At 44.5% G+C, this 27405-nt stretch overlaps 1 protein-coding gene across 11 annotated transcripts in view; it reads right to left on the bottom strand.

Annotated features, from left to right (window-relative positions):
- Fat1 (FAT atypical cadherin 1) overlaps positions 1 to 27405 on the bottom strand; it is a 120221-nt gene that overhangs the window by 21317 nt on the left and 71499 nt on the right. For 8 of the 11 annotated variants that reach the window (XM_029532038.1, XM_029532036.1, XM_029532042.1 and 5 more), the window contains 11 exons: positions 23923 to 23984; positions 21312 to 21644; positions 20948 to 21158; positions 19643 to 19711; positions 18599 to 18738; positions 13925 to 14200; positions 13487 to 13697; positions 4334 to 8401; positions 3512 to 3708; positions 1596 to 1749; positions 857 to 1090 (listed from right to left, as the gene is read on the bottom strand). In XM_029532038.1, coding sequence (XP_029387898.1) covers positions 857 to 1090; positions 1596 to 1749; positions 3512 to 3708; positions 4334 to 8401; positions 13487 to 13697; positions 13925 to 14200; positions 18599 to 18738; positions 19643 to 19711; positions 20948 to 21158; positions 21312 to 21644; positions 23923 to 23984 — 5955 coding nt within the window. The remainder of the gene's footprint in view (positions 1 to 856; positions 1091 to 1595; positions 1750 to 3511; positions 3709 to 4333; positions 8402 to 13486; positions 13698 to 13924; positions 14201 to 18598; positions 18739 to 19642; positions 19712 to 20947; positions 21159 to 21311; positions 21645 to 23922; positions 23985 to 27405) is intronic. The other 3 variants (XM_029532043.1, XM_029532045.1, XM_021219262.2) reach the window with 1 other exon arrangement.

The raw sequence follows: 27405 nt of genomic DNA, 5'->3' as shown, positions 1-27405 counted from the left end.
CCCCCTAGGTCCACCCCTGCACACCTTCCACCTTCACATTTTCGGGATAGCATTTGAAATCTAAAAAAAAAAAAAAAAAAAAAAAACTTACCAACTCCAGCATGTACTGCCCTGTACTTATGGGGATAGACTTCAAGACTGTGCAGGAACAACCAGGGGCCCCACCCTTAAGAAAGATGGCTCTCCCTCCTTCAGAAGCCATACATTGTCCATACCTTCCCAGCTAGGAATAGAGGCCCTTGAGTCCCTAATCCCCGATATGCTGGAATCTGTAAGACTCACTAAAATGAAATCTATTTATTAATTAACTTCACCAAAGAATTATTAAGGTTGACTTTTAAAAATATCTTTAATATTAATGAATCAAGAAGGTATTTTATCCTCTATTATCATAATGTTTGAATGTATATACTTATTTTCTTCACAAATATGTTTGAAAATTTATACAACTTTAGGAATATAGTGCTAGCTTGTGATGCTGTAACCTCTTTAACAGCACTACTGATTTATTCCCAAAAAGGCACTTCGAGGGGCTGGGGATAAAACCGGTACAAAGCTTAGTCAAGCACATGAAAGCCGCAGGTTCAAACCCCAACATGGGTGTCGGGGAGTGTCAGTTAATGGCGTCAACAACGACACCTTAGAGACATCGCAGCTACAGTGCAGCTGGAAGTTTACTGCATGCAATTGTCAAGACCTTAAACATTCATGAAAAATGGCTTAAGTTCATCATGACTACAAGGCCACGCTCCATTGCGTGCATGAGGAAAAGAGGTCAATGGGGTGTGTTCCATCACGGGGGGCCCGAAGGCTTCTGCACACCCCAAGGACAGAGCATCTCCTTCCCTTCAAATACCTGCGTCCGCATCAGTGGCTTGCACTCTGGTCAGCGGTGTCCCAGGCTCTGTGTTCTCAAATACCGTGATGGTGTACGGCTCCGCGGTGAACTCGGGGGCGTTATCGTTCACATCTTCTAATGTGAGCACAATAGCCGCCTGACAGGATCTCCCACCTCCATCCGTGGCCTTGACTACAAGATTATAAACTGCTTGTTCCTCACGATCAAGGAGGGCTAGTGTTCTCAGTTCACCTAGAGACAAACAGAAACAGATGGGGACACTGGAGACTTGTGGGGGGGTATCTGTCACTTTCTTTTTCTTCTACAATTACAAAATCTGAACAACTCTCATTTGGAAAAAGGTAATAACAACTACCTTACCAAGTTTCAAAAGCTTAAAGAGGAAGAAAATGCGGGTCATTTTCATTATAGGAAACACCAAATCACAAATTTGAAAATTTAGGAAACACACTATCAAATTAAAGAAGAAACGTTTAGAGACACTGAGTATTTTTTTCAAAGAAAGCACATTAATTTCTCAATCTTAAAGACCAAGTGGGTGATCACTATAGCTGCCTACTTTTATCTCTTCTCAACTTTTATACATTAAGTTACCATTTAGATTTCTAAGATGTCATTTCCACAGCATCAGAATAAAAGTTAAAAAAGAAAAATGTAATTTCCAGTTTGTACATGATCTCATGTCTCCCACACAGAGGAAATACACTATTAAGTTAGTCCCAAATTCCATCCTTACCTGTGTCTGGATTCAGTTTAAACTTCTCTGCACCTGAACCATATAAAGTGTAAGTAATCTCCGCGTTGGACCGGATATCTGCGTCTGTGGCAGAGACCTGCATGACCAGCTTCCCAGGAAGGGTGTCTTCAGGAATGGTATCATAATACAAGGTCTACAAGGCATTAAACAACACTGTTAACAACAGAAGCATTCAGTGTCGGCAGTGACGGCCAAGGGGATGATGGAAAAGACATCGTCTCATTCCGGCAATGGAAACCATGGGAAAGGACTGGAGTTAAATACTCAGAGAGCTCTTAAAGTGATTGTTCTTATAAAACAGATGTGGGAACAAGGAAGAGCCTTGTAACAGGTACCAGTCCCACATCTGTGACTCCGGCCTGACATGTAACCCACAGGATATAAAATATGATATGCTATTAAATAGTTTCATACTTAATTCAAATTCTTATGAGAAGATGTTAAGTAGTAGCCAGAATTTATGTAAAAACTAGAGGAAATTTATAACTGTTACATTATATTTACTTAATTTGAGGAGCAGGGATTGACTGTGTACAACCAACAGTTCCTCACAAGAGAATTAAATAACTGCAGTTACAAGTTAAATGGTCTTCATGGGATGGAGGAAAGAAAACAGGGCTATGTAAGGCTCAGGCAGGCAATGACGCCACGTTTCCTCTTTCTGCACATCTGTCTGAATCCTCACACTGTTGGACACTTGGTTCCAGTTCCAATTATCACATTAGCCATGCCATAAATAGAACACATAAGGGAAAGAGATTATACTTCTGTTCCGCTTACTTCCTAATATGAACTTAATGAAGGGAAGATATATTTTAGGATTCACAAAACTGGGTAGTTTGTAACAGTGATTATTTCAAGTGGTGATGTCCCCAAATTAAAGTATTATCTAGGGCAGAGTTGGTATAATTAAAAATTATGAATGGGGTAAGATTTAATATAGATACTACATATATATCAAAATATGTATATAAAAATATATAAATATACATATATTTTATATAAGTATAATATACATATATAAAATGTAACAACAAAAAAGAAGAGATACATAGCCCATTGCTATCATTAAATACTCCCGTCAGAAAACACAAATACATGTTGGGATTAACTGTTCTCCTCTCAGAAACGCTACCCCCTCTGACAATGAGGCTTTGTTTACTTCTCTGAGAACATGTGGCAATCCTCCAGCCTCAGTCAAACACACTGGGTTAGCAGGTGTGCAGCACTCGGCCTGGATCCTCTTCCCAGAGCTAAGACTTCCTCTACTGCTGGCAAGCAAAGTTGGTCTCCCCACACCTGCCTTTAGTCTTCACACACTGAGGCCCTGCCTTTACACTCCTGGTCATAAACCACTAAGGCGAAGCCGGGCTCTGCCGCTGGGTGGCTTTTCGTTGCCCAGTTCCAGCCAGCCATCTAGCCTGCTGCAGTTCCACGGCCCCAGGAGCCCAGCAGTAGCAGCAGTCATTTCAATCACCTCATGGGTTTCTCTGGAATGAACAACCAATGCTTTAGAGTGGTCCATTAACACACGTATGCTGTATAAGGAGAACCTGCTGGCCAGATGTTTCCCCATCCCTGAAACAGCTACATCGTCAAACGAAGAGATTACTTCCATAAAAAGCTCCCAGAGTGTTTGGAGGGTCAGACACTGGGTATGTGTAAGAGACCCCTTATCTTCCAATATTTTAGACCAAAGTTCTTGACTGACATAGCATGCCCCCTAGTCATGGCGACGCTTTCTCAAATCCTGCCCATGTGACTCTCCTCCACCTCAACTTGGTAAGCAATGGTAACACTGAACGTGCTGGAGCTATGACATCTCAAAAGCTGTCCCATGGAGAGATGAGGAGACTTACATCTGTGTCGTCAAATCCTAAGGGAAACATGCCTACCTTCTCACAGACTGGACTGTTGTCGTTGGCATCGAGAACCTTGACTTCGACTCTAGCTTTGGAAGAGAAGGTCCCATCTGTGGCCGTGACGGTCAGAAGGTAACTGTCCTTTTGTTCCCTGTCCAGAGGCTTCTTCACATACACCCTCCAGTCACTCTGCACATTTTCCACAGCAAACTGTCCCAAGGCGTCCCCTCCTAGGAAGTTAAGGGAAGAAGGTGACCATCAAAGCCGCTGGACTAGAAAGTAAATTTCATAACCATGGGAAAAATGGATTATACAAAGAATGCACGGCATGGTCGTTTACAAGGAATTAAGACTATTAAAAGGATGACTAGATTGATACATACTTGCTTTTCTTTTGCTTTTCGTACTACGGTTTTGTATTTTAAGCTGGCCTCTAATTTACAGAATCCTCCTGCCTCAGCTCCTTTGAGCTGGAATTACAAGTGTGTCCTTACACATATTACTACATATTAACTTTTAAAAAACAAAAACAAAAAGCAACAAAACAAAGAGGCCGTAATACGTCTACTCAAATATGAGATTAAAGAATGTCAACTTTAAAAAGCCATACTGTTGCTTGTAATGCATCTTTAGATTACATTTACAATACCAAGTATAAAGTATAAGAATAAATCTTAGGACTCTTAGATGAAACAGCTTTACTTAAAGTCCTTTAAATTCAGCTTACATGTTATTTCTACTCATTTTAGACAACTAAAACCACAGCAATCCCCCGCCCAGATCCGTTAAGTCCACACCTAGCATGTTACTTGTAATATGGATTCATCTTATGCTGAATCGTCCAGAGCATTTTACCTGTGATGAAGTACGACACCTGTCTGTTGATCTCTTCAGTGTCGGCATCGGTCGTGCTTAAGATGGCGATCACGCCACCCGGAGGGTCATCCTCACTCACAGTCCCTTTGTAAATCTCGGCCGTGAATCTCGGCGGGCTGTCATTGACGTCAGTGACGGTGACACCCACGATGGCGGTGGAAGACAGCTGCACCTTCTCACCGTGATCCGATGCGACCACTTTAATCTGGTAGCTGGCCCTCTCTTCGTGGTCAAGCTCCTTGAGAGTAGTAATCCAGCCTGTCTCCATGTTAATGGCAAAAGACTCGATGATGTCTGCATCTTGGGACTGGTCTAGGCTGTACATGACTTGGCCGTTGGCTCCCGAGTCTAGATCAGACGCTCTGATCTGAATGACTCTGCTTCCCCCTGGCAGGTTTTCAACAATAAATGCCTCATAGGGACTGGACTCCAAAACTGGGCTGTTATCATTAGCATCTTTCACCTGGATACTGACGTCTATAGAAGCCACCACCTCGTAGTCATTAAGAGTGCATCTGGCCAGGACGGAAAACTGATACCACTTAGTGGTCTCATGGTCAAGGCTCTTCTCCAGTTTCAGTCTCCCACTCTGCCTGTCGATCACAAAGAACTCATCTCGGTTACTCTCAGGAGTATTGCCTTTGACAAGGGTGTAAAGAACAGTCCCGCTGTGTTCTACCCAGATGAGATCAATTTCTGTTCCAATGGGCATGTCTTCTGAGATGGTATAGGTATAAAAGGACTCAGAGAACCTAGGAAGCTGCACTTCCGGTGGAAGTATTTTAATATAGACAGGAACGACAGACTCTCTGGGTGGAGACCCGCTATCCACGGCTCTAACGAAGAAAGTGAAGAACTCGTTCTCTAAACCTATTAAACTTTCCCTTGTAGTAATCAAGCCAGTCAGCTTGTTGATCTCCAAGTTCTCCTTGACACTTTCAGAATCCGCCTCGATGGTGTAGGTGACGTCTGCATTTGATCCCTCATCGGCGTCACTCGCAAAGACCTTGACGACCGACGTCCCTTTGGCAGCGCTGGACCCAATGTTCACCTCGTACTTGGTTGAGCGAAATTGAGGCGCGTTGTCATTGTCGTCTGTGAGGATGACATTGACGGTGCAGAAAGCAACTTTCCCCCCAGCATCCTTAGCCATCAAACGGATTGAGATCACTTTCTCTGCTGGAGTCTCTCGGTCAAGTTTCTCCAAAGTGAAAATCTGCCCTCTGTCATTCACATAAAACCTGTCTTTGGCAAAGTCATTTACAATGTGGTAAGTTATGTGGCTGTAAATGCCGGAATCTCGGTCAGTTGCCTTCACTTGGACCACAAGGGTATGCAAGGGAGCGTTTTCAGCTAGCTCCACTTCGTATTCGTTCCGGTGAAAAACGGGGCTGTGCAAATTCCCTCCCATCACAGTTACATTAACCTGAGCAGAGCTCCGGAAAACCCCATCAGACACCGAAACGTTGAGGCTGTAGAATGGCTTCAGGGTGTGGCGGCGGAGGTTTGAGAGCGTGATAATTCCCGTTTCACTGTCGATGACGAAGCTTTTATGATCATTGCCGGACAGAATGGAGTACTCTAACTTGTCTAGGTCTGAGCTGTCTGCATCACAGGCTCTCACACACATCACGAAATGTCCGTGGGCAGCGTGCTCACTGATTCTGGCTTCATAAACCTGTTGTTCAAACAGAGGTGGGTTGTCATTGAGGTCAGTGACAGCCACAGTGACAACCACGTCACTGCTCAGGGCGGGCATTCCTCCATCAACAGCCCTTACAAAGATCCTGTGCTGCTGGAACTGTTCGTAATCCAAGGCTCTCACTAGTGAAATGAGCCCCGTGTTACTATCTATGTGAAAATGATCGTGACTTTTGCTGCGATTTCCAATCAGCTGGTAGGAAATTCCTCTATTTGGTTCCGAGTCAGAATCTGTGGCTCGAACTTGAAGGACAGGGGTTCCAATTACAGATGCTTCAGACAGGGTTGTGGAGTAAGACGGCTGCACAAACACGGGAGGGTTATCATTGATGTCTTCTACTATGATGTCAACAAACACTTCAGCGTGAGCACCTGTCAGGGAATCAGTTGCCCGCACGCTTAGCTTATAGGCTGGGTGGGACTCAAAATCCAGCGGTGCTAAGACGTTTATCACCCCAGTGTTGAAGTTAATAGTAAACTGACTAAAAGGGTCTCCATCCGTGATACTGTAGAACACTTTCAACCCTTCTGGGCTGTTGGCTTGGATATGGACCACTGGGCTGTGAATCTGGATGTTCTCTGGGATCTCGGCGCTATAGAAAGCCTTTTCAAACACGGGCATGGCTTTGTTCATGACAGTGATGGGAACCAGAACTTCTGCAGAGAAAGCTGGACTTCCTCCGTCCTTGGCGACCACTGTGACAAGATATTCTTTATTTAAGGTGTCGTGCTCAAACTGCTTCTTCAGAGAAATGTCACCAGAGGGTCCAATCTGGAAGTGGTCATGATGCTCCTTAAGGTAGTAGTGTATGTCACCATTTCTGCCACTGTCCCTGTCAATGGCAGTGACATAGCGAATGACGTGGCCCACCTCCGCATCCACCTTCACCACAGCATAGTAGGGAAGGTTAACAAACACCGGAGCGTTATCATTCTGGTCTTCCACGGTGACTTTCACCACGATGTGGGCCACCGCCGACGGCTCCCGTTCTTTAGTCACCTCTACCACCACGTCAAACGTCTCCTGTTGCTCACGGTCAAACGGTATCCCCGTGGTGGACAACACACCCGAGGTGTGGCTGATTTTAAATCTGCGGTCTGGGTTAAGGATGCGATAAAACAGAGGCTCATTGATTGGGTTCCCGATCGCAGTGATGACAGCTAACGTTTTGGCTTCTGTGGAGTTCTCTTTCACAACTGCGGAGTAGGTGTCTTGGGTAAACTTGAGAGGACTCTCTCTGCTCTCCTTCACATTGATTTTCACAGAGGCCATGCTTGTGAACCTGCCGTCGGAGGCGCGGACGGTCAGCTCATAGCGGCTTCGTAGCTGAGTTGTGTTCTGTATTGCAATGGTGCCAGTCTTGTGGTCCATGGAGAATTTCTCCCCAATGTTGCCTTCAGTGATGGAGTACATGACCTGGGAGAATGCCCTGGAGTCAGCATCTGTGGCGTTCACCGTGATGACGTTTACACCTCTGTATGTCGGCAGGAGAAGAGACGCTTCGTACAGTGACTTAGAGAAGACAGGGGGGCAGTCATTGATGTCAATCACATGCACAGTCACATTAGCAGCGTACTCGGCAAACAGACGAGGCGTCCCCATGTCGTGCACTTGGACGGTGAAGTGAAAAGCACGCGTTTCCTCATAGTCCAGACTCAGCACCGTACGGACAGCGCCGGTGGTGGGGTCAATGGCAAAATAGTTGTGCATGGACGGCTCGACGATTTGATAGACAAGCAGAGCATTGGATTCCCTGTCGGCATCAGTCGCTCGAATCACCAGTGGGACGTTCCTGTCTGTCAGCACCACACTGTTGACGGAGGCCGACTCGCTGATGAATCCTGCATATTCCGCCTGCGTGAAGACGGGTGGGTTGTCGTTCTCATCACGCACGTGCACCACCACCGTTGTGTTGGTGGACAAACCGGCCATGTTGGTCCCCTGTACCGTCAATGTATACATGGGCAGTGTTTCAAAATCCAAGGCTCTCTGAGTGATGATGCTTCCGGAATGTGGGTTGATGCTAAACGCGTCGCCCGTGTTTCCGTCTCTTATTTCATACATCACTGATGACTGACTGTGAGCAGAGACCATCCCAACAAAACTTCCAACCCTGGTGGCTTCACTGATCTCCGCAGAGTACTCTTTGGATGTGAACTTGGGGGAGGCGTTGTCAGCGATGGTGACAGCGATCCGCACGGAGGTCATCTCGCTCATCGGTGGATCGCCTTTGTCTGTGGCTTTTACCATTAAATCATAGGCTACTTGGTGACTTCGGTCCAATTCTCTGGCAGTTCTTATAGAGCCCAAGATGGGGTCGATTGTAAAAGAATTTCCAATGTTTCCTGGAAGGGCAAGAAAAATAAGAGCGAGAGAAACCTGTTAGAGAAAAGCCAAGGACAACAGAAATAGCGGAGAAACAGATATTTAAAACTTACACCCTGAATTTAAATAGAAACAAAGGGGATATCAACAGTTGAATGAGACATTCAATTTATTTCATTTTTTTTTTTTTTACCCATTTAAACTGTTCAGAATTTTGGCTGTCAAATATGAAAAGCAAGGAACGGAAGAAAATATATTGTTTTGTGCCTAACGCCAAAATCCTCTGTCTGCTCAACTGAAAAAAAAATGTGTTGTAGAGACACACGGCTCTCCTCTCAAAATAGCAATGCAGTGAAGGATTTTCCAACAGAAGGCTGAAACTCTGCTGGATACATCAATTTTATCAGCACTCACCACTTACAAGGGAAATGCTTAATTCACTAAGAAATTTTACACTGAGCTTTTGCGGGGCTTCCTGCTGTCTTAGTCAGGGTAACCGTTTTCTGTAGCCCATCGCCCTTCAAGAGTTTTGAAGACATCCACAATCTCCCCTTCTTAACCTTTGCCAAGCTGACTTTATCATGTAGTCGGTGACTCAAGGAGGAGGGATTTTGCTTCCAGGGGGACATCTGGCAGAGCTCGGCTGTCAGCCCTTGGAAGGGAGGAAGCTCTGCTTCCACGTAGATGACAGCAGCCAAGAGACAAAAACAGCTTACGCTGTGCACAATGGCCTTCGCAACACGGAGCAGGTTTTGCTTCAAAACATCAACAGTGCTGATGCAGCTGAGAAGACAACGGCTAGGACAGATGGCTTCGCTGGCATCTCCTCGGACCTTCCCAGGCTCGCCCACGCAGATTTAGTATTCCCTCAACGCCTCAAAACCCCACAGGGTTGGGACCAGTACGTTCTCTCCATGTTCAGCAAGGGGACGGGGGGGGGGTGTTGTCTCAGGGGTCTACCCTTTCGTTGATCCTTGCTATCCCTTTTCTGTCTTAGAAATAAGCATCTAGACATCACTCCCAGAATGGAATCCGTTCTTCCCAGATGAACACTTGGGCGGCCCAGCTCGGGTCACTTGCCACGGAACTTTTCTCACACTCCTCTTCCTGGGTTTACCACCAGCAAAGTACTTAGTGTCATCTGTCAACCCGAGGATTAGCAAACCCCTCTCTCTCCCCATTAAGAGTAAGCACTTCCTCACCCGAATTCATTTCCTTCATTAAATAACATTTTCCAAAAATCCATGACACTTTTTTCTTCCTGAAGCCAGACATAGTCTGGTTCTCATTAGATCGGCCTGGCTCTGTGTCCAAGCCCCAGGGCAGTGCCTGGGTTTGAATCAGGGAGGAAGCCTGGGCCTCGCCAGACCCTAAAGGTCTGGGCGGAGCCTTGGCCCAGGCCTCTGCCAGGCTGCCCAGACACTGACTTCCGGCCTGTCTGCATTTGGGAGCATCTCCATTCTCGGTTGTCCCTGTGCCTCAGGCAACCACCACACCTCAGAGATGCTTCTCTCCGTCTACCTGCTCATTACTCTCGCCTTCCAAAACCTGCCTGGCCGAGCAGGCGGCACCTGTTCACCTTTTTGGCAAGTGACTCTATGTGACCCCCACCCCCAGCCTCCTTAGGCCCATTTTGGAAAGCAGCCCATTTGGCAACATTCATATCCATTCGTCCACACGTGTTTGTCTTATTTTTTCACAGTGAAATCTTAGTTGCTAGTACAAGTTCATACGTCCTAGGCCTCGAATGAAGAAGTGAATTAACATGCTTAGCGTTGCAAGACGGTGTTAAGATGCACTACAGTGTTCTCAGGCCCTGGTCAGATAGACATCCTTCCTCTCTGCTCTTCTCTCATGCCAGGGACCCCATATTCCACCCTGTTCTCTCCTAACGCGCGCAGCCTTCCCTGCCTATTCTCTGAATATCTCTACTCACCCATTTACTCTTTCGTTCTTCGGTTACCTGAATGCCCCTGCCTGAAGACCCTTCCTTACCTCCCTATCCAGTGTGGCTACGCTTGTTCTTTATTATACATCCCCTCTTTAGTGCTCTCTTTCCTCCTATTTATTTATTTTTGCTTTCTCTCTTGTATAGCTAGCTCAGACTCAACAAGGCAACACTATGTATCTCAGGCTGGACTCCTACTTGTAATCTTCCCGCCTCAGCCTCCCAAGGACTGTGCTTAAAGGCATATGCCAACAAGCCCAGCTCCTGAATCCTCTCTATAGTATGTATAACATTCTTACTATTTATCCACAATGTGAAGTTCAAAGATACATCATCTGGGGTTTCCTAGCATTGGGTTAACAGGACCCTGAGCCTGTTGCTCACATAAAAATGGTAAAACAGGAGCCCAGAGGGATTTGGTATTTGGATCTCACATAGGTACGTAACGGGCACAAAGCTTCAGACGTACAGAAGGCAGCTCAGACTGCCGACTGCTGAAAGTGAGTTTCAGGAAACAGGTTCGTTTTTCTAAGCCCCTGAAATCAGGTTTGCTCCCTGAGAATGGAAATTAAGGCAGTGGCGAACTTTGTACCAGGCTGGGGTTGACATTTATGCTTGCTGAAATGGTAAAACTTTAAGTTATTGTCTGCATTTCAACGGGGAAATTATCTGGACTCACAAGTCAATGTTGCCCTTAAGTCATGACTATTTACTATATAGCCCAAAAGAGAGACATGTAATGGAACCCCATCTCTTCCTATGTTCGACATACGGCCTGTGTTCAGTAAGGACCTGCTGACAGTGTGGAAACCTCTCCCAGGTGTCAGTGGCAATTACACTGTAAACCTGAGGAACAAAACCAACTCTAATCAGTAGATTCACCAAGTGTTATATATCTCCAGGGCTGACAACAGTAGGAAAGCGATGCTCTAATCCGCTTCTCAGACGGGCCGACACTACCCAGAGTACGGCACTTAGATGTCTCTGGAGTGTAACTCAGTTACTACTGGAAATACCTCTTCATTAAATTACTTTCTCTGAAGACTTCAAATCCGAGTAGAACTATTGCTCAATAAATTTCTCCTAATTAAACATGCAGTACTACAGGTAAATTTAATAACCAAGTCTCTTGAACTTTATTAAATGCAATCAGATACAAATTAGAAACAGCTAATTATGAATAAATGTTAAATGAGAGGCAGTATGAACATTTTAAAGCTCACTGTGTTCCGATGGGTATATGTACACACACAGACACACACCCAAACATTTTACAGTTCACTGTATTCCAATGTATGTATGTATACATACACACACACAAACGAACATCTTATAGTTCACTGTATTTCAATGGGTATATGTATATACACACACACACACACACACACACACACACACGCTTCCGTACTTTCACAGTAGTAGCTTCCTATAGAAGTAATTTTTTTTTTAAGCACATTACATTATGAAAGCCTTATTCCACATGGGAACAGTCCAATGGCGCTTACTCTATTCTTTGGGGAGAGACAGAGTTCCATTCTCAGAATACCAAATTACTAATCCCATCAGTTATTACAAACACTCAAAGAATGCACATGCCTTCACTCAGACACCAACAACCATATTTTAACCACCCAGTTGTTGAAAATTATGTGAGAGCTAACGGAAAGTTGAACATTTTCGCCTACATAAACCCAGTCAGTTTGTCTATGACAAAGTCTCTTCATTGAAATGCTCGGGCATGCACAAATGGAATGCACTGTTTTTCTAAGTGCTGAATTTCTCAAGCAGTGGAAAAAAATTCTTTCTCTCCTCTATCCAAGGCACTAACCTGGCAGCAGTGCATTTTAACACCCTCACCACAGGCGGTATGTAAAATCTTATCTGTAAATAACGAAGTCAACCTGGTTCTTTTAAGGGAAACAAAGGATTTTCCCAACACGTAAAGAAATAAGAAGTTTAATTGGCACAGAAAGCAAACCGGCCAGTATTTTTGTCAAAATTGTTCCCTATATACTCAGATTTAGTGTCTGAGATCTAGAACCTGCAATCTATGCATGCAGTGCCTAGCAGAGTTCACATACAAGTAGAGCTCTGGGCTTAAAGGGAAAAAGAAAAATCAGTAGATTAGAATACGCTAAAACCATTTCACAAAATGAAGCATGAAACTGGTTCTATGTCTTCTGCTACCAATGACTGGGAGGACGGTGGGAATCTGAAGCCTTCTCCAGGCTCAACACTTAGAAGTATTTTGCAGGGCCAGGAAGGCCCAGCGCGAAGGAATTCCTAACTGTGTAAACACATGCTCCACAGGAGAACCATTCTCAATGCATCCACAAGAGGCCACGGGAAAGCCCTACCTCCTGACCATGGCACACTGCACATGACTAGATCTGCCTTAGTCTGTGGGAGAGTCCACGGCAGCAAAGAAAGAACAAAACCTGTCACGCAACTGTGGGGCTCTTTCCTGATTTTATTCTGGAACTCCTTGGCCCAGGCTCAGTTTACCTTCCTGGCTTGGGCTATCTCTGTGCTACCTCTAGACAATGCGACAGGGCCCCTTCCCAGAAACAATCACTCTGTGGCCTGTTTCAACAGCCAGATTCTATGCATGATACTCTACTGTAAAAAGGAATGTGGGCTTGCAAGGTATAGGACACGGGGTACCCCCTTTTTCTCTGAGAATTGACCCAACACAGGGAGATATATATCATACTCTCCTGGCATTTCTGAGCCAGAGAAAACATTCTCATTAAAATGCTGAATTACTAAGCCAGAATTTGCCTGACTAGTTTAAGAGCCTAAAATGACTCAAAAAAAAAAAAAAAAAAAAAAAAAAAAAAAAAAAAAAAAAAACTGAATTAGAAAAATAAAGTTCCCCCACCCCCGTGGGATTATCAGTCTTAATTTATGTTAATACTGGTAATCCCAGAATTCTTGACACTCAAGCTTATTAGGGCTTTATCTTTGTTCCTTGGCAAAGTTTTTTTTCCCCCCTAAATCCTTTGCCTTATACATTAAACAGTAGTTAAAAAAGATTTAATCCATTTCTGCAGCGCTATGTGGAGATATGCTTCAACGCCTAGAAGCAGTTCTAGAAAAAAAAATGTGAGATACGCTGTTCAAGCACAAACACAAAACCCCACGGCTCCCGCACTACCTGACTCGATCGAGTAGAGCACTTCAGCATTCTTCCCTTTGTCTTTGTCCAGAGCCGTCACCTGCAACACAACTGAGCCCACGGCTGCCGATTCATAAACCCGCCCGTCGTAGGACGGACTGGTGAACCACGGCGCGTGGTCATTCTTGTCACTGACATTGACAACGATCCTGGCAAAGTTGCGTTTCACGGGGACATCCTGATCCCGGACCTGGGGGCAGAAAAAAAAAAAAAAAAAAATCAACACGCTGTTTACTGGAGTTTTTCTTTCTTGTGGATTAAAAACAAACAAACAAAAAACAAAAAACCCAAAACAATAAAATAATAAATACACATACATACATACATACATACATAACATCACTATGCTTTTCCATCCCAGGAAACCTGCCAGTCAGACAGAGAGATGGCAGAGAAAAGAAAGGGTGCCTTCCGTACCATGACCGTGAGAATGTGCTGGTGAATGGCTTCGTGATCAAGCTTTTCAGCGGTGTAAAGAGCGCCGGTTGCGGGATCGAGGCGGAATTTCTTGAGGCTGGCTGGGTCGATGCTGCTCTGCAGAGTGTAGATCAATTTGTTTTTCTCATCCCTATCCGCTGCACTGACCTGTAGAATCTCCGTTTCTGGCTCTGTGTCCTCGGGAACGGCAACTTCGTATTTCGATGTAGAAAACTGGGGGCGGTGGTCATTGGTATCTATTACTTTGATGAGGACCTGGAGCGAGTGACAAAGACACTCACGTAAAGACACATTCACAATTTCGTTTTAATACTTAAAAATACATACATATTGAAAAGATGCCATTGAGCCAAACTAAATACGGACATGAGGAAGAAAAGCCACGAAAATCTAGACTCAAAGAGAGTACCTACAGCTTATCTTTGGTATACTACTTACTTAATATTTAACAATAACTATAGAGACAGAATTCAGAGTGCAGTTGAGAATCGCTTGTGAAATACTTGTAAAATACAGCCGAACTTCTCATCCGTCTACATGAGACCTTTGGAGATGACTCATGGAAAGGTATTGGAGTTGACTCTGCTGGGATTACAGTGTACCCTTTTCTTGCATTAGATTTACACCAGAGAGAGAGGTAGTAACACTATCTAATTTCTCATTCTAATCTCTGAGGCTCCAAGTTCCTCGTAAGTTATTAATACAAAGGAACAACTAGAAATGGCTGAAGACGCATTCAGCAATTGGGCACTTTCTAGCATCCATCAGCTGGGCTAAAAACCCCCACGGCTGTTAAGGTAAGGCCCTGTGGTTTTAAGTTTGACTTCAAACACTGTACCAGTAGTGAATGTTTCTTTCCTAACAGTAATTAAGAAGGTTGAAAAGAAAAATTCCTGTAAATATGGTGACATATAACGACAGCTTTAGAGCAAAGAGGCAGATGTCAAAAAAGCTTAGTCATAAATGGAAACAAAACATATTCACCTTGACAGACGATTAATTTTTGGAATGAAATGACACAGGTGGATAAGGCACAGAGTAAATCAGCACCAATCATAAAATATGGTTTATAGTTTGTGAACAAGAAAGCTGAGCTCGATTGGCTTCTACAGAACACGGGGATTTGCTAATTTAAAAGGAACAAGGGGCCGAAGTTTTAGCAATGCCAGGTAGCTATAGACCTCGCCACTCCACACACACAAAGACAGTATTTTCGTGAGCCTGTGCCAGGGTCCCCAAAGAACACCACAGCATCAAAGGATGCATTTTCACACTCATTCTATGTGAATACTAAATTCGCTTACCAAACCACAAAAAAAAAAAAACAAAAAACAAAAAAAACGTATGTGAACAGTATGTTTCCATTTGAAACTACCACTGACTCACTCTTTAAGATTAAAGAGGACCCAGGAGGCACGGCTGTAAAAGGAAGTTCTTTTATAAATCCGATCGAGGTGTGTTTACAAATTTAAAATTTAAGTTGACCATAGTGCAGGAGCTGGGCAGGAGTTTGATGCTACTCCAGTAGATATGGTTAACCATTACTCAACAAAGGCTGAAAAGAACTAGCAACCCATTGAGGTAATTCGTGAGACGCATGCTGACTGAGCACTGCCTCAGCTCTCTCCCACAGGGCCTGAGGGTAAAAAAGCAAGTGTAATAGCAACTGTCCTCATTACTCTTTCAATCTCCCTGGGCAATATCCTATTTCTACAGAGCCAAAAACCTGCTAGCACACCACAAGATGAGTCCTTTTCAAGGCCAGAGGCTGGCTGGGACCTTCCGAAGCCAGGCGTTCCGGGAAGCAGATGATCAGCCGGTAAAGTCAAAACTGAGGATGCAGACCTATCTTTTAGAGACTGGAAAGACTTAGACCCAAAAGGACAAAGAATGGGGATGGATGTGGAACTGAATACGTGCAGCCAAGGCCCGAGCTAAAGATGGAGGAGTAGCTGTCCCTGTCCACTTCATCAGAGGAAACACACTCCACTGCCGCCTCATCCCCGTCAAGTGGACCAGGAGGGTTTCAGGGACCAGAAACAGGGAAGTAAGCACACTTGTGGAGGAGTGGGGTCAGGAGCCTGCACAGCGATGCTGTACGATGTCTGTGTCGTGTGAGCATGTCCTAGGGACAGTGCAGCATGAGGAACCATTCCCCCTGTGCCATCCCCCTTTGACCCTTCTAAGAACTGGGAAGACGGCCAGCAGCAGCCTCACTTTCCCCCCATGTGGCAATGGAAGCAGAGGGGGCCTCATCTTTGTCCCTGCCCAGGAGGAAGGGGTAGAGACAAGCCTCAAACAAGCTCAGAAAGTAAAGATCAGGACGTTCCGGAGAAAGGGGAAAAAAAAATGTAAGAAGAGTAAAGTTGCCCCAACACCACCTTCACCCTGTCTTACAAAATAAATTTAAAAATGGAAAAAGGCAGCTGGATTTGTAGTTCATCTGGAGAGGCAAAGGAGAGAAAGAAAAAGGATCCAGCTTCAACCTTAGGCTGGGAAGCATCCTGAGCAGAGGGGTGAAGCTGTGTGCCCAGAACTCAGGAGGATGAAGCTGTGTGCCCAGAACTCAGGAGGATGAAGCCCTGTGCCCAGAACTCAGGAGGATGAAGCCCTGCGCCCAGAACTCAGGAGGATGAAGCCCTGCGCCCAGAACAGTGGTATCCGCCATGGCCCCCTTCCTGCTTTCCTGGGTCTGACGGGAAATCTGCCGAACCCTCTTACGCCCAGCACCTGTGCCACCGACCTGATTAGCACAAAGCTGCTCTGCGAGTTCTTGATTTTCACCAACACACCTGCATCTGCCCAGTGCTCCAAGCCTTATCAGCACAGGTCAGGCGCCCGCGAGCCTCTTCACAGGATACACCCTACTCCATTCCAGATCGCTATCTCCCTGTTGTACACAGTCCCCGACAGAAACCTAAACCTAATTATTGCCTGTTCCCTTTGTCCCCGCCACCCCAGGTCAGCCTGGGCCCTGTCACAGTTCTCTTATGTTCCCACAACCTCTTCATGCGGGGGGGGGGGGGGGGGTGTCCCTTGGGATACTGTCAGGACTCTCTGAGCGTGCTCCAGAGTAAGTCACAGGACTATACTCACTGCCCTGGAATTTAACAGAAGGAGCACTAATTAATCTCCCGCGTTTCAGGGGAATTTTAGTAATGCATATCAAAATTTCATACTAGGCGCTAACTAAAAGCGCGGTTTTGGGAAAAGGAAGGGATGCATTACTAATTATGTCCTAATGAGGTAATGTCACCGTGTGGAGACATGGTTTCGGCAATCTGGAAGGCTGTCGTGTCGTGGAGGGCCATCTCCACACTCTCCCAAATCCCACCGACCACACTTCCAGTCAGTCATGTGAAGTAGACTGTGCACAGGGACCGTGTAAATCTTCCAAGCAATGACCATTAAGGTTTACTGTAATTTATTTATTTTTTTTTAAATTCTCACTTTCGTAACTTTCGTAATCTATAGTTTAACATCGGGGGCTTATTTTCAAAAGGAGAAAAATCAATGTCTGCTCCTTGTCTCTTCCACGAGAAGAGCAATGAACAAATCAGAAAGGGCAAAAAAATGACAGAGCATCCACAAACACAGTAACTCAAAAAAAAACGGACCCCAAAGCAGACACCACCACAAGCAAAACCGGTCTTACTCACATGCAAATCACAAGTGTCTGGAGAAAGGAGTGAGACACGTTTACCGCCACCCTTAAGTTACCTAGTCACCTATTAACTGAACATACATCCCAGACTGTAATTTTTAAACATTAACGTAACTAGCTGTTAGAGGAGATGACCCGTCTCATTTAAGGTCTCCGAGAACACAATCTAAAGATGGAGAACTAGGATTCAGAAGCCTCTTAGTCTCTAAGTGTTGGCTTTCTTAGCGATATTTAAGTGACACACAAGCCTTTGGTATCTGTCATCTCAGGACTAAGAGACCGGGACTTGCGTCCGTTACCAATGACTGCTTCCAAGGAAACATGTGATGTAACACAATTATTCAGCAAGCACTTGTGAATGCATGAATGAATGAATGAAGGCTTCCTCTTAAAACCCACAGTTACTAGTCACCCAGAAACATCATTCTGGACAGCCAATACTAAGAGTCAAAGAGAATTCATTTAAAACAGAGAATTCCATTAACTTACAGGGTTTTAACATTGAAGCTTGAAAACTGGAAACCTAGCCAGCTATTGACTCTCAGATAGCAACAAATAAACACGGATGGGGGGATTGTTGCTGCAGCTTCCATGAGCTTGGGTTTATATGATAAAGTAGGAGGGAGAAAGAAGAGAAGGGGAGGGATCATGGCAGCAACTTAGGATGCTAGAGCTTCAAGAGAATGATCTATACAACGCATACCATGGTAAAAACTGTGCACACAGCTTAAATGTGAGTGTGAAGTTATGAAGACTTTGACAGGAAAATGGTAAGGGTGTAGTCTGGCTTTAAGTTTCCTATTGAAGTTTTTATGAGACGGCTAAGCAAAAGGCAAGGCTCCATCAGGATTTGCATAAATTATCTGTCCCTAAATAAGGGCTCATAGTGTGCACATCAGCACACAACCGCCCTTGCTGTGCACACATCCTGCTTTGAGGGCATTTTCTCGGTCCCTCTTACAGATACGTCATCACTGGTATTCCCTTACCTGGGAGAGGATCGTGGTGGTCCCGTCTGTTGCCTCCACAGTGAGGTTATAGCTGGATTTCTGTTCTGCATCAAGGGGCTTAGCAATGATGATGGTTCCAGTGCCCTTGTCCACATCAAAGTGGCTGTCATAGTTGCCACCTAGTTGAAATTAGGACAAACAGAAGTGCTAGAGTAAATCACACAATAAAGATATGCCAGGTGTTTTATGGCTTTCTGGTCCTCAATGTCCAGGAAAACAGACTTTCAATACAATACTCAAAGTGACTCCAAGGAACTGTGATTCCAAAATGCAGGGAAAGGGAGAATGGCCAGCCAGCTCTTTAGAGCATTTCAGAGAAAAACTGGACCTTAATTCGAGTGAGGTCAAGAACTAAGACCATCAGCAAAGAGCCCTGCTGACACAACCCGTCTGTCAGTCACTTATGACTTTTTGGCCATTATTAAAGTTTGTACATCGTTATGAAAACCTCACTGACCATACAGTTTTCACGACTGAAAAACAATTATCCTATTTTGAGTACTCTACACTAGGAATGGCTACTAAAAAAAAAACGCATGCTGATTCTGAAAGAAACAGTCGTGGGCAACTTGAATCAGACCTATCACGAACTCCTTAAAACTGTTTAAAGGACCAATCTCCTGTCCTACCAATACTATCCCGGTATACCCCCAATTATATTCTAAACAAAATTCTTTCCAAACTTATGGAAATTGAGACACATTATGAAAAGAAGTGGAATGGAGATAAGGGTTAATGTCACACTGAAATCCTACAGCCAAATCAAAAACACAACACACACACACATCATCATCACCATCATCAACCAACCAACCAACCAACCAATCAATCAAACCAGAAACTACTGGTGCAGGGAGAAGTTAAAATAAAAATGAACATGTTTGTGACTGGGATGGGTCGCCATGCATTCACTATGGAAAGAATCATGGTGGGGAAAAAAAGTCCCTGGAAACAAAATCCATGCTTTGATTATTTTTTTTGATCTCATAATCACGTGGCAAATTATGTGATCTCAGCAGATACCTTCTGCTGTACAGTTCAGGTCACAAGTCAGCTGAAAGATGTAAAACACTTCTCTAGCAAGCGCGTCTCCTGGTACAGCCAAAGGAATCAAGCAAGCATGGAAAACAAGCACAGAAGAAGAGTCAATCAAACCAGTTCCCAACAGGAGGGGAGGAAAACAAAGTCAGATACGGCAGGCACAACGGAAGATGGTTAATCTGGAAGTGCGAGGAGAGGAACGGTGAGCGTCGTGGTTATGGTCAGCTATGGCACTAGCCCTTTCCCCTTTTCAAGTAAGGGGCAGTAAGGGGCGGCTTCAGAGAGAACCGTTTCACACACTTGGGGGGGGGGGGGGCAACACAGCTAAGAGTAGAAGGAAGTGGCTGAGTTCTGACTCCAGATGGTGGTTGCAGACACACTTCTGATTCATGAAGTATCCCTTGTGATTAAAATGTTGTGGAGGAAAAAAAAAGCTAAGGCTAGTCTCCCAGCTAACGCGGGAGGCTGAGGCAGAAGTGGGTGGGCGGCGCAGGGGATCGTGTGAGCTTGAGAGCTGTGTTATGTAGTCTTTTAAAAACTGAGCGGAGGAAGTGTGAGTTCATTAAATAACAAAAATGCTGACTTAAGCATGTAAGTTTTAGAGGAGGGTGAAGCTTCCTGAAAAATGAGGTAAAAAAACACTAAGAAGCTATGGTCAACAGTATAAATTCCACGTAATTACAAACAATAGCATGCCTGTGTGTGTGTGTGTGTGAGAGAGAGAGAGAGAGAGAGAGAGAGAGAGAGAGAGAGAGAGAGAGAGAAATAGGTGGGAGGGAGGGGAAGATGGAGAAACTGGTTCTTAAAACTACCTGTGTATGTCCAAAAACAAATTCTGTAAGTGTTCACTGACTGGGTGGCTATTTTATGCTTATTCTTTTAAAATTATTATGTGTATGGATGTTCTTCCATTGTGTGTTAATCTGCAGTCATCCATTCCACAGGCACGCAGTGACCATGGAGGCCAGAAGGGGGCATGAGATTCCCTGGAACTGGCGTTATAGATTGTAAGCTGTCATGTGGGTTCTGGAACTCTAAACTGGGACCTCTGGAAGAGTCACCAGGCTCTCTCTCCTCTGCAGAACCATTTTTCCACACCCAGGAGTACTTATTTGAATATATGTTGTGAGATCTTCTGCTGATGTCAAACCACTGCAGTCTAAGGAAATTCATCTTCTCTAGATCTTTTCCCAAATTCACATTCTAACATGTGCACGAAAATGAGAAAACCACATCAGGTTGTCAGTAACCCATACGAGGATGACGAGGGCTCCGAGTGCCACGTACCGATGATGTCAAACCACAGAGGCATGCCAGGGGGCTCAACCGAGATCACGCCGATCATGTGAGCCACCGGATCACTTTCCATTACGGTAAATGAGAAAACGGATTCTTCAAACGAAATCGGTTCCAAGGACGGCTTGGGTTTGGGGATCCATTCAATATGGAGCCTGGTGGTGGACGACTTCTGGGGGCGCCCGTTGTCAACTGCCTTAATCTATGAGATATGAAGGGGGAGTCGAAAAACAGCCAATCACATATTACATTGGCAAGCTTAAGAAAATAAACCCGCGCTCCGCAAAAGCCAAGTTCAGGTTACAACACCGAAGCCGCTTCCTCAACAGGAGAGAGGGAGAGGAATCGGACTCACGGAAAGAATGTCGTATTCTCCGGCCGCAGAGAACTTCTTGGACGAGACCACTCCCGTTTTGGGGTCGATGGAGAACCTGCCGTGCTCATTGCCTTCCTCGATGCTGTAGGAGAGCTCCGCGTTGGGCCCCTCGTCCTTATCCGCTGCGATGACGCGGTAGAGGGGCTCGCGCCTCGAAGCGCTCCGGTCCCCGTCCGCCTTTTCTCGCTCCGGGAGCCTGATTTTGTAAAACTTCTGAAGGAACTGAGGCCTGTTGTCGTTCTCATCGAGGATTTTCACGATGACTCTGGCAATGGTGGATCTGGGGGGAACACCGTTGTCTGTCACAGTAACCTGGGTTGTAAAGGTAAGAGACAACAACATGTCAGAGTACCAAAAACCGAGTGTGTGTGTTTTTGTTTTGTTTTGTTTTTTGTTTGTTTGTTTTTGAGACAGGGTTTCTCTGTATAGCCCTGGCTGTCCTGGAACTCACTTTGTAGACCAGGCTGGCCTCAAACTTAGAAATCCACCTGCCTCTGCCTCCCAAGTGCTGGGATTGAAGGCATTCGCCACCACCGCCTGGCTAACGGAGTGTTTTTTAGGTTAACTAAAGAGATACTGAATTTTTTTAAGTCCTCTTAAAAAATTCCCTTTGCGTATTCAAACACAAAGTCTCCACATACCACATTAAAAGACTGTCATTTTTAGTGGTTTTGTGTGTGTGTGTGTGTGTGTGTGTGTGTGTGTGAGAGAGAGAGAGAGAGAGAGAGAAATAATCTTAAAACATTATTTTAAAGTGTATACTACTTATTACAAAATTAAATATTACAGGTTTGAATGCTAACCATGAGTTTGAGAGTTTTCTTATACCATTTTAAATACTTAAGAAGATGGGACAAACACACCCATTGTATCACATAGGATTTTCAGAAAAAAAGAAAAAGCAATGTAAAGTAACTTGCTTCTAGGTTATTCATGCGCTCAGGTATCTGATTCTATGCTATTGGCTACACCTGAGTCTGTATCACCCTGACCTCCTTCTAAATTAACTGAAAATACTAAAAACATTGAGAGAATAAAAGTTTTCATGAAAGGCACATTCTTTTGGAAACTTGGTAGTTGTAAATCCTAGTAACGAAAGTGTAGATGTATCATTACGGGCCTCGTCAAGAGGACTTAGGGAAGTAACAGTTGCTTCTATACACCAAAGCACATGGTTTATCTTCCTAAGCTTTTCAGGGTAAAACAAAATGATTATTTTAATGTTAGCTCCTCTGAACACTTCCTGCCTGTCACATGTCAGGTGACCTGTACAGGGAGGGGAAAACTGAAGAAGAAATGTAACCGAACACTCTGTTTGGTGTCAACAAATAGCTTTTCTAACATCTGAAGTAGAGAACTTCTGTGAGATCTGAAGTTACAACCAGAGGGGGAGGGGATGAACCCCAGATGAGTTCACAGTCCCCTGAGGTTCTTGGTACTTCCCCATGCTTTCTTTCTCTGGCATCCATCCCTTCCCTGGGATTTCTGTAGTACCTGAATGGAAATTCAAAGCCCTGCTCTGTAATAAAGAAAATGAATTCAAGGGAGTCACGCAATCTATAAATGAAAACTCGATTCCAGTAAGAATTACTATTAGAAAGATGCGGTGGCTCTGAAGCCAAGCTGGTAACCCAGTCGTGTGTGCATGCACTCACATGCACATGCAGGCTCAAAAAGAAATATTTTACTAATAAGGTAGGCTATTTAGACCAAAGATGAAATTGAGTAGACAGCAGGAATAAGTTCTTTTTTAAAAGAAATTGCAAGTCATCATTTAGAATTCTCTCTACAAACCATGCTGTTGAGAGTTTGGACATGTCACACAGTTGGCTCACAAATAACAAAAGCACCTGACCCTACGTCTGGCTCTGATAGTGAACATTAGCACCTGGTGAGAAATGTTCACAGAGGCACAGGCTTGCTGTGCTGTGCCCCGTCTCCCAAGGTGGCTGCCCCTGTTCACCTCCATGTTACATGCTACCTGCCACCTTCAAAACACTCCCACACCCTCATTCTGTAAACTATTGGCTCCCAACCAAAACGGGCTAAACGAGTTAGTGCAGAAAACATCTGAAATTAACCGAAATATTTTAGAAGAGGAAATGTTCCACACACACCCCCCTCCTATGATGTTTGATATTTTTAGAAAATTTCTTTAGGTTACAAACAAATTCTAGTGTACCACTACGTGACTAAGGCAATGATTTAAGTGTAAAACCACCTGGAAATCAACAACACACAGTTTATAAACAGTTAGGCTTGATCTGTAAATACATCTTACAGGCATAACTGGGAGATGTCTACAGAAGGTACAGAGAAAAATACGGCTCCTGCAAATAAAATTCGAATGACTTTGGTTACAAAAGTATTTGTAAATCTGTGTAAGGGGCGCATGTAAAGAACAAAATTCAAAAGGGTACTAAAGGGTACTTAGGGCTGAGTTCCTTTCCTCTGAGGATGGATTGAGGTGGGGGAGGGAGGATATTCATAATAAGACACTGGCAGCCATGAACAGCGGGCAGCACTGATCGGCAGGCGGCAGGCGTGAGGGTGCTCTCTGGGTGTTTAGTAGAAATAAAGGAAGGCTTACCTCTAGAATATGCTCATCCTGCTGCTCTCGGTCCAGCTTCCTTGACGTGGTTGTGATGAGACCTGGGGGAAAAGGGTGGACATTTATTGATCCTAACAAAACATCATCCATCCCGGACTAGTTTACTCAGAAGCCACAGGAACGCCGTGCACTGTCTTGCTCTAACCATTCTTGGGAACACCCGGCAAAGGGCAAAACTATTATGGAAAGGGAAGAACTCATATCTACTACATCTCCTGGTCATAAGACATTTGGTCAGAATAGAATTTTAAAGGTAAAATGAGGTTATCCAGGGCTTAATCTCTACCTGTGTCTCTAATACCTGCTCCAGAGTTAGTGGTGAATTCAGTTCCAGAACTATACTGAAAAGGAGCCCTTAGAAACCTGTAACTTCCTACCTTCCAGTCATCTCTCTGCAAATAAAGAATTGTTATTAAAAAGATAATAAAATATTTCAGGAAATGTTACTTCAACAACAGTCAGCCAATTTATGATAAGAGAATAAGAAAATGATACCCACCCTGTATTCCCCATTTCTTTGATTATATTTATCAAACTAGAATAAAATGTCAACCTGTCTCTACAACCTTAATTTTAATATCTCTTGAACCATCAATATATGCCGTGAGCTAGAAGACTACCAAAATTGTTAAATTGTATTTGCATGCTTCACTAAAGTGAATTCCACTAGCCACAAAAGCAGTGGCTCTCAACCTTCCTAATGCTGCGACCCTTTAATACATTTCCTCATGCTGTGGTGACCCCAATCATAAAATTATTTTTGTTGCTATTTCATAACTGTAATTTTGCTACTGTTAACAATCGTAATGTAAATTTCTGTGTTTTCTGATGGTCTTAAGAGACATGTGACTGCCCAGAGGGGGTCCCAACCCTCAGGTTGAGAAACACTGCCCCAAAACATTGGTACAATTGGCATCAGCAGCATCAGGCGCATTGACCAGATTTCAGAGGAAGTTCACTTTGCCAGACGGGGGCTGGGCCCATCCTTCTTCCCAGTATCGCCGGGAAAATAGTTCAGTAAGTCAAGAGTTTGCAGCTGCGGTTGCCTGAACACGATGGAGCCAGGTGATTCTGGGCTGAAACTCCTGAGGTCCTACTGCTTCCCAGGGAACTACTGACTTAACAACTTCCAGGGGAGGCCAAGAGAACTTTCATTAAGAGTGTGACCCTGTTTGAGTAGACGGCTCTCCTCCAAAGGTTGGTCCCACACACTCTAAGCCTATGGGCAGTATAGATTGGACTTGGTGGGACAGTCTTTAAAATGAGGACGTGAAACTGGAAGGGTGGCGGGGAGGGAGATGAGTCCGATCAAAACACCGTGTAGATAATTCTCAAAGAACTAATGAAAACTCCCTCTGAAAGGAAAACCGGCTTTCCTCATAATTAATTTCCTCCCATATCCCTAACTTCCTTCACAGTTAAAGACGATTATAAAATGTTTCTCTAAATCTGTAAATACCAGATGTATGTGTTTATTAACTCAATGCTTCCTGTTCTTAAATAACTGCTCAGATAAGCACAACCTCCCAACTGGCCTTTCAACAAACCAGAAGACAAGACGGTGTCACTGCTGGACATTGGGCCTTTTCCCAAACTCTACCTACAGACAACTGGAGCTCAAGAAGATGCTTCCGCTCTCATAACAGCAGGACAGCACTTCCCTTTCAATGGCATAGATCTTTTAGTCCAGGAAAGGTCCATAGGCCATCCCATCCCCCACCCCCACTCCCAAACAACTGTGGGTTTAAAGCAGTTGAAAAACATAGGAAATTGCTTTTATCTGTTCTATCCGACTGTCCCAAGGCTCTCATAACATAGTCACGACCACTGGTAAGAAAGAGGGCAGGGAAAATGGCTTGACATGCTCACAAGAACTTCTGCCTGGCACTCAGGCATTCACCAAGGGCAGCCAGGAAAGTTTGCCATGAACACTTCACTTACATCAAAGCGCTAACAAAGGATTTAACCATTCTGTATTACTAATTCAACAGGGAACCAAGTTACTTGACCAGGTTTCAGCTTAGACTTACTTGAACAACCTCCAGGCTTCCTGTTAAACACCTCCCCCAACCCCCACCTCCCCACCACCCCCATCCCCATCCCCTCCACCTGCCTCCCACCACCACTGTAACACAGAGGAACAGAGAATCTATTGAAATGCAATGAATTGCAAGGCCTACTTCCATTAATGGCCATCCCCTCTCACTTTAAACCAAGTCAACTGTTAAGATCCCTAGGGCTAAAGACCCAGTGGGGGACACCGTATGTTCATGCCAAAGCAGTGATCCAAATGTAGAATACAACCCCCAAACAAGATCCTGTAAGGAACTCTGCACACTTTATATTATTATTATTATTTTGTAGACAACGTGCACAATAATTTGGAGCTTTCCTAGACTCACAACACTCCTACTAAAAGAATCCTATCCACAGTTTCTATAGCTATCTCCCAGAAGCCTTCACCAGCACAGGCTATGCCTGTGAGTCGGACTTGCAGTGTGAGGAGAGGAGAGGCACCTTTCTCAGAGAGGAGTACAGTATGTTTGAAGTTTGCTACAGAAACTTCATACAAAACGAACTCTAAAGTACAAGTCCTTAGTGCAGCAGGGAAGCTTAGCCGCGCCTCTAGAGTGTGCCCCACCTTCCCAGGGTACACACTTCATGAGGCCTGGGATGCCAGCCCAACCTGCTGCATCCCTGGCCTGTGCGTTTGTTCTGTGTTTATACTTCATCATTCTGCTTGCATGTGGGCTTCCTCCTGATGCCCGCCCAACCCCCTCCCTCCCCACAGGACAAACACCTGCCTCAAAACTGAATATTCACCGGGTGGCTAACCTTGGAGGTGTTAATATCTGAGTTAGGCATTAGGTGTCCTATGAAATAACATCATACACTCCTTTAAAAAGATGTATATGCATGCAGTGTCTCCCCCTGAATCCCAGAAAGACACACCCTTTATCAGAAAGGGCACAATGATCGAGGTCAGGTGTCTGAGCTAAAAGGAAGTTAATTTTTCTCCGAGGTCACCAGGAACTCATTAACAAGGTCACAGTTAGAATTGAGTTCTCTAGGGACCCAGATGAGGATTTTTTTTTTTTAACTTCACAACGCATCAAACACATAACTTAGTGTGTTTATGGTATTATCAATTCTTTGTAAAGTCTTGACTGTGACTTCAGCGAACCTTAACAGGGGAAATGGTGGTGATTAGTCACTATTCATTCCGGTGGGTCAAAAAAGTAAGTCAGAAACTAAAAGAGAAGATAAAAGCAGAGAGCAGGCACACCGCAGGTGGTCGCTTCGTGCATCTACTGTCATTTTCTGCAAGCACCATGAAGTTAAAAATAGAAGGGGAAAGAGGGGACAATGACTAGAAATGTCCCTTCCTTGATCTAGAAAAACATTACATTCTCTATACATAGGGCAGGCTGAAAGAAAGGGCAGGTAAATGTCCCACCTTCA

This window comes from Mus pahari, chromosome 19 (assembly GCF_900095145.1).
Source record: "Mus pahari chromosome 19, PAHARI_EIJ_v1.1, whole genome shotgun sequence".
Classification (NCBI taxonomy): Eukaryota; Metazoa; Chordata; class Mammalia; order Rodentia; family Muridae; genus Mus; species Mus pahari.
Note: the sequence above shows the minus strand (reverse complement) of the source record. Positions and strands in the feature narration are given on the sequence as shown.